This window comes from Nicotiana tabacum, chromosome 3, assembly GCF_000715075.1.
Source record: "Nicotiana tabacum cultivar K326 chromosome 3, ASM71507v2, whole genome shotgun sequence".
NCBI classification, from domain to species: Eukaryota; Viridiplantae; Streptophyta; class Magnoliopsida; order Solanales; family Solanaceae; genus Nicotiana; species Nicotiana tabacum.
Window position 1 is genome coordinate 7,663,979 of NC_134082.1, and position 8,165 is coordinate 7,672,143.

An 8,165-nucleotide genomic window follows, 5' to 3' on the forward strand; every position below is an offset into this window, starting at 1 on the left:
TTCTTTTTCTCTCTACTTTAATACATGTCATCCTCTTCCCCATTCCCTAAAAACATGATGCTCCATCTCAACAAAGATCGTGCCACCAAAAGCCCAAGCAATACCAAGAATACCAACGCCGCCACAGATATCGCCGCTATCTTTAGTATCCGACTGATGCTTGTACCCAATTACAGTCATTAACTGCCTTTGTGGCATGTGTAATTTTCATTCTCTACCGCCGTCGACAGAAGAAAAGTGACGCTGGTTCGTCTTTGATCTCCAGTAGCATCCTTTCTTATCCCTCCTACGGACCCAGAAAAGGTTTCACATTATTTCGGAATTCACGTATTTGACTACAATGAACTGCAAGAAGCCACAAGCAATTTCAACGGAGTTTGGGCCTTTTGTGGCACTATCTCCAGTAGGGTTTGTTCTTGACGACGGAGTTTGGGGCTGAACAACTTGATTTCCTGTTAATATATTTCAATGTATTTTCAACGTATCACGCTGTATTTTCATGTATTTCATTGTATTCATTGTCTTTTTTTCATTGTAATTCAATGTATCTCGCTGTATTCCATGTATTTCATTGTATTCACTGTCTTTTTCTCATTGTATTTCAGTGTATCCCACTGTATTCTATGTATTTTTTGTATTCACTGTCTCGCTATATGCCATGAATGTATTCATATGTATTTTTTAATTAATATAATTTATGTATTCAGACGTATTATATAATTTATCTGAAGATTGCTATGTTTTTGGGGTATTTTTCGGTTGAGAATCTTTTTATAACTGGAAATACAAAATTTGTGTGTTATAATTGAGTTTGTTGAGTTATATTAGGAGTCTATTGTGTTAATTGATTCACTTTCCGTTTAAAAATAGTGTAATCCCTTGTTTCGCGCCGTGAATACAGTCAAATACAATAATCTGCCCAGCTTTAATCCCATGTTTCACGCCATGAATACAGTCGAATACAACAACTGATTGGCTGGACTTCCCTGATTCACGCCTATTTTTGCTACTGTATTCATGAATACAGTAGCTTAAATACATCTAATACATCTTATAACAACATAAAACGTATCTACAATCCGTAATATAGCAAATGGTATCTATAGATAGCTAATTACCACTAAAAGATAGTGCTTTATGAAAATTTCTCTAAAAATTATAATTATTAAAAAAATAGTATTTGGAGTTAAGTTGAAAAATATTATTTTAAATTTAAAATTATGTTTTGACATGCATTTTACTTAAAAAAATATTACAGTTTTGTGAGCGGGAAAATAAAAATTTCTGAAAATTTTGAACAAGTGAAAAATTCATTTTCGATTTTTTCCCCAAAATTTCATAGATAAATATATATATATTTTTAAAAAGTCCTAAAAATATTACATTTTCGATTTTTGTTTTTCAAAAATTGATAAAATTTCTTAGGCAAACACGTTTTAAAAAAAATTAGTCGAGTCAGTCGTCATAATATCTTGGTGTGTCGATAGCAAAATGGAGTGTGTTTTAGAGAAAAAGCAAAGTGAAGAGAGTGTGTGTGTGTGTGCGCGCGTGCTTTATGTAGTGTGTCTGCATATGTGTGAGTGGTATATGTCAGAAGCTGTCGTAAATAGCAGTCGTCAACATTCCTCTTTTCTCTCTCTTACTTTCCTCTTTTCTCTCTCTATTTTAGGGATTCGCTCGCAACCATAAAACCCTCAGCCACCCAAAAATGGCCTAATTTCTCCGGCGAAATTGCTGCCGCCGACACTTCATTTCTCACCGCCGGTACTGTAAGCTCTCTCACTTTGAATTTCTCTTTCTTTTTCAGTCACTTTCTCGCTAAGTATCTTCAGATCAAGTGTTTGCTTGTTAATAAATTGCTATTTTTAGCTGTAATTTACTAAATTTATGCTTTGAATGCTCATTTCAGCTCCGTGTACTTTGTAGTTAGCTTTGTTAGTCGTTCCATTGTGGTAATTTTGGACATTTTTCCCTTTGCTGCCTTTTGTTTTTGCGATCTGGATAGTATTTTTTTGGCGTTTGGTGAAATTTGAGTGCGATATTTCGCTGGTATATGCTGCGGTCCGCTCTCTTTGGCTCTGCTTAGTGTAGTAATTAACCGTGTGCTTCATGTTAATTTCTGTGCTTTTTCTTCTTCTTCTTATTATTATCCTCTTTTTTTTTTTTTTTCATTTGCCTTGATAAAAGTTGGAGTATTTTTTTTAAAAAAAAATCTTTTTCATTATTATGTCCATTATTTACGGAGAATCTTTCTATTCTTTGAAGACTTGTATGTTAGTATGGATAACTAGGAGGTTTTTGCTCTCTCAGCCCCATTTTATGTGTTAGGCTTTCCTTTTTAGTATGTCCCGAAAAAAATGATATAACTTTTTATATTTAGAAATAACATAACTTTAAATTTTTCATTTTACACTTGATATGATTTATGTCCATAGAAATGTATTTTACATGCTTTAGACTACGAGTTCCCAAAAATCTTTCTTTCCTTGTTAAACTCCATGGTCAATCAAACACCGCCATGTAAAATGGTACGGAAAGAGTATTTGCTATAAATACAAGTTATTTATCAGTGCTAACATGGTATTGAACTGAATAGAACGGAATGGATATAGAGAATTCACATAATTTATATTCTAGCTCTAATAACAATACCAATTTTGAATGGTTTGTTTGTTTCTTTAGTATTCTTGATCTGTAATATGTTACCTGTAAATTCAGAGGTATGGCAATATATATGATCTCTTTCAATAAGTTGTCTAGAGATTATGCTGCAACGTGTAGAATAAAACTTTTTGGAATTCTTTTGGTTCACAAAAATAGAAGCTTACTGTTGCTTCGTACATTTTATCTCTTAAAACTTTTCATACTGTTTCATATTATTTTTAAGGAACTTCTGCCATGGAAGATACACAATCAGCTACGACACTGATGGACTCCACAACCTCTAAGATACAGCAGCTACAGAAAGCATTTGCTGAGTTGGAAAGTCATCGTGCTGTTACGTTAAACCTGAAATGGAAGCAACTTGAAGAGCATTTTCATGGGCTTGAGAAGTCCTTGAAGAGACGCTTCACTGAACTGGAAGACCAAGAGAAGGAGTTTGAAACAAAAATAGTTCAATCTAGAAAGATTTTGGAGAAGCGTCAAGCAGCTGTTATCTCTAAGGAGCAAGCTTCTCTTGAGAGCCTCCAAGAGAAAAGAGATGCAGCAGTTTCTGCCATTACTATTGCTCTTGAGAAGCACAGGAAGCCGTATTCTGTGGAACCTTCTTGTGAGGTGCAAGGTGGGCCGTCTATGTTTGAAGCAAGGCCCCTTGATTTCATACCACTTGAGAATAATAATACAGAGGATCATATCAAGCCTTTTAAGAATGATGTTGGGGAAGTCAAGTTTTACCCAGAGTTAGTGAAGTTATGCCAAGATATGGACTCAGAAGGCCTTCACAAATTTATATCAGACAATCGCAAGAACCTGGCTGCAGTAAGGGAAGAAATTCCACCTGCTTTACGAGCTGCTGTTGATCCTGCCTTTTTGGTTCTGGACTCGCTCAAGGGTTTCTACCCGTCAGAAGTGTCAATTTCAGATGCTAAAAAAGATGCAAATCTTTTAGGTCTTCGCCGGACTTGTATTATGCTGATGGAATGCCTTAGCATTTTATTAACGACCCTGGAAGTGGATTCTAGCTCAAGTTTAATATCAGGAAGTGTAAAGGAACGTGCAAAAGCAATTGCTAAGGAGTGGAAACCAAAGCTAGATGAGCTTGACGCTGATGCAAATAATGGGAATTCCTTGGAGGCTCATGCATTCTTACAGCTTCTAGCTACCTTTAGTATTAACTCCAACTTTAACCAGGAAGACCTGTACAAGCTGATACCCATGGTTTCTCGTCGTCGCCAAACAGCTGATCTCTGTCGTTCACTTGGACTGTCTGATAGAATGCCAGGTTGGTTTTTGCAATTACCTGAGTCAATGGTTTCGAGGATTTTATATTCTTATATTTTCAAAGACTTCCTCAAAAACTCTAGCCTCTTTTGTTATTTTTGTTTCCGTTCTATTTTTCTTCTCTCTTTTCTGCGTTCATTGACTGGTCAAAAGGTATCGTTATTTGGAAAAGTTAAAATCAATGTATTTCAGTTCTGTCTACACAGTTGAAGATTCTTAGATTCTTAGAGTGTTGTAGGCCTTATAAAGATTGATTTGGACCCGCATGCTTACGTGAAGTTTGCCTGTAAATGGGACTAAATGGGAAATGGCAATAAGCATTAAATCTCCCATCTAGTATTCTGAGTTACTTCATCTTTCTAGCTTCATATGTTACTTCCTCAGTTCGTCTACTCCAATCTTATTCTAGTCTTGTAGGTTTTTATGAGGGGTTTCAGTTTGACAAATTTCAGATAGAAATTAGAGACAAATTGTGATAGAATTTAAAAGTTAATTGAAGTACATGTTACAAACTTATGCAGTTTAAAACAAAAAATTGCTGGTTTTGGCACTATTGAAGCAAACTAGGACAATCTCTTTGGTGGTAGAGGAAGTCAAAAAACTATCTCCTGTTAGGATTGCCTAAGATTTCCTTGAACTCTTTTTCTTGGACATTGAAAATTAGGTATATGCCATAAGAATTGCTGGTGCGATTCATCTTGATGTCTAGTATCTAGGTTGTGATATATTCCTCGTCGTCTCATAGTACTAAGCTTAATGTATCATTAACCAAAAGGCTTTCTAATTTTGGGAAAATTTGGTATTGACCTGGTAAGAAATTGTTTGTTGATACATTGCATTTTAATCTACTTTTATTCCTCTATTATTCTTCTTCCTATAGTAGTTTGGAAAGTTGTGCAATCTCATGTCATGCCCCAAGAGATCTACATGTAACACACTCACACACACTCACGCACACATCTAAAACTGTATCACAGTGCTGGGAAATAATTGCCTATTCTTAGCCTTTTACTACTGTGGAGAAGTATTTCCTGTCATCTGCTGGATATGGGTCTAGGAGTTCAGGTCGGCTCATATTCTTCAGATTCTAACCCATTTGTTTGCTTTCTGCTACAGGTGTTATTAACGTGTTGGTTAATAATGGAAGGCATATAGATGCTGTTAATCTAGCTTTTGCTTTCCAGCTGACCGACCAGTTTTCACCTGTTTCTCTCCTAAAATCCTACTTGAATGAAGCAAGCAAAGCATCTTCACCTGTCAAATCTGGAAATGCATCACCTACTCCACAGGTTTTTACTCTGCGCTTTGGTATATTTTGAAATTCACAAATTTTACTGTATTGCTCCTCTAGTTCCCTTGGGTTGGTGGAACAAATGCTGGTCAGCTGGAGTTATGCAGCCGATACAGCCTCTCCTTAATGAGAATTTCTTTTCGAAAACAACTCTTTTTACATACCAACAATGAAATGTCTTCTTTGTTCCAGAATGATGTCAATGAGAAGCAGCTAACTGCACTGAAGGCTGTGATTAAATGCATTGAAGAACATAAGCTTGAGGCGCAATACCCTGTGGATCCTCTCCAGAAAAGGGTTCTCCAGCTGGAGAAAGAAAAGGCCGACAAGAAAAGGGCAACTGAAGTTGCGAAACCTCAACCCAAGAGACCTCGTGCCAATTGTGTAGGAAATGGAGCAGCTCGAGTCGCTAACGTTGCTACTGACAAGAACTTCTATGCTAGTAGAATGACCGATAGGTATCCTCAGTACATGTATGACCGACCATATGCTTACCCTGTACCAACCGAGACCCACGTCCCGTCATTCCTTGGTACCCCCTACAGCCTTCCTCCTGGGCATGGCAACTTCTTTGGAAATGGCTACCATTACCAGGCTACTTACCTGCACTGATCAGTTAACTTTGCTAAAGATCCTTTTAGCTGTTAGTGTTAACCCTTTGCTTAACTAGTACTGAAGTAGCCTTGTTAACTTTTATGCTGATGTAACAGCTGATACTGTGATCTTATAATATATGCAGTATGCACTGTCGTTCATGTTAATATTTCTCAGTTCATTTCTTGCTATTGGTTTTTCTCATATGCTGCTTGTTGATGTCTTACTTGTTAACTCTACATCAGAACCACGAATTTGTGAGCATATGATCTAATTAGCCTATTCGTGATTCTCTTCGGTTTCCTCTACTACTCTCTGATGCATCCTGTGTTATTCGGATTCTTCAAAATATCGTTGCATCCATATTAGATCCTCTAAAAATGCATTATTTTTTGGAGGTTCCGAAACACATTCAACAAAATTTTTAAAGAGTCCAAGCAATATATGATGCATCTTTTGCTATATTTCTGACCCTTTTCAGACCAGAGGATATCTAACAAAAGTTGCCAAATGGCCAACTGTTTCTTCCACCATGGCCAGTCACCTCAAGAGCAGATTTACTTTTTAAAGTCTTCCTTTCAACAAAAAAAATCTTTAAATCTTGCTTCACCATCAAGGCTGTCCAAACTGACAAAGCGAGCACATGAACTGTTTTATGTAAGATGTATGATAACAGATTTTCGACATTTTCTTTTAGTTAGCTTTAGCCCAACTACTTGTTCTGACAAGTTCGAAATTCAGCGGAATATGAGCCGCCCTTCTACCACTAAATTAAATATCATGTTGAAGGGTGAGTAGCCCTTAAAGATCGTCTTTGAATCTTTTTCTCCATCTCATGAGCAGAACTTCAAGTTTAACAACTATTGCCTCTAGCTTGCCCTGTGGGTAACTTTTGACCTTGAAGTTCTGCCCATAACGTATGTGGGAGTAAAAAAGTTAAAATTCACCTAAAAAAGTATCATATTTTTGCAATTTTTTGGTTCGAACTCGTGAGATGTGCTTAACAGGCATATTGACCCACGAAAGGATCTAATAATATACACAACTAATAATAACTATATCAAGATTACGAGTATAAGTACATTTAATGGCTAGAGAGTTTATTTTATAAAGTCAGTATAAAATACTTATCTCTACTTGGTCCGTTCAATACATACAAAATGTACTAGCACAAGAAGTTGGAATTAAACAATTCACATAATCAAGATAAATTATATTTAATCTTGTGCTAGCTACAATCATTATGGTTTGTCCAATTCCATCATTAGATTGTGAATTCAAACTTTATACTTATAAGAACTGATGATTTAATCTTCCGTGTATAAGCTAAACTCTATACACTAAATCATCTACTATATAAGCAAAGGACACAGACTAATATATAATCTATTTAAAACTTTATTAAAACCGAATAAACAATTATTTCATAATAAATACTATATCTAAATCAAATCCATGGTTAATAGTATATATTCCAACATCTCTAACACACTGATTCTCTTTGATACGCTGCTTATTTGTACTGATGCAATATTTGTACTTCTCAGGCAGCTGCATTATGTTTTTTTCCTTCATTTCAAGGAAGGTGGTAATGTAGTTAAGCATTATGTCAAACTTCCTTGCATTCGGAGTAGTTTACTGGAATTGTTTTGGAAGCAACCTTAATTATGTGAATTATTCCTAATTTCAAATCAGAATATAGCATTATTTCTTTGAACCTATATTGAGCAACTTATTACCTTCACTGATTTCATGTACCAAAGAAGAAAAGTATAAGAAATTATATAAAACTTACCTTTAAGTAGGCCTCCATCACTTGTATCAGCGTCAATCATAGCTTGGTCTAATAGAAAATCTCAAGTTAACTTTGTAAGATTTTAAAAGTCGAACAAAACTCCTTTGGAAAGAATTCTTTTTGAAGTGGTAAGATAGTTATTTGAATGGTTGCGTCTCCCGTAGCTTTAATTATGGCACAACCAGCCAAGATAATTGAGATGGAAAATTAACTGTAAGCAAATGCGGATCCAGAATTTAATGGTACGTTTATAGGTTTCTACAGTGATCTAATTGTTATTCCGCCTCTTATGGTCCATGTTCTACCATAGAATGAAGAAGAACAAATCAGCGTCTAGAAACTTTATTTATTTATTTGCTAAAATATTACGAGTTGTTTTGATTGGGATATTTTAAAACCTAGATGAAGTTAATTTGTGTTTTAATGGGTAGGCCGCGAAGATTTGACTTTATTTTTAACAACCGTGATGTTTGAGCCAACGTTATATAAACTCGTAATTCTGGCCACCAAAACTTAAACATATGAAATTTCTTTTTTTGGACT

The 8,165-nt window shown here is 35.5% G+C and overlaps 1 protein-coding gene across 2 annotated transcripts; it reads left to right on the top strand.

Annotated features, from left to right (window-relative positions):
* The first annotated feature begins 1,578 nt into the window (after window positions 1-1,578).
* LOC107812119 (FRIGIDA-like protein 3) lies at window positions 1,579-5,994 on the top strand. 2 transcript variants are annotated; one of them, XM_016637155.2, is made up of 4 exons: window positions 1,579-1,769; window positions 2,888-3,943; window positions 5,059-5,231; window positions 5,426-5,994. In XM_016637155.2, exons 2-4 carry the CDS (start codon window positions 2,899-2,901, stop codon window positions 5,843-5,845), a joined length of 1,638 nt encoding a protein of 545 aa, XP_016492641.2. In that variant the 5' UTR covers window positions 1,579-1,769; window positions 2,888-2,898; the 3' UTR covers window positions 5,846-5,994. The 2 variants fall into 2 exon arrangements, with proteins under 2 accessions (XP_016492641.2, XP_016492636.2); XM_016637150.2 differs by having other exon boundaries at window positions 1,590-1,764.
* Window positions 5,995-8,165: the final 2,171 nt, after the last annotated feature.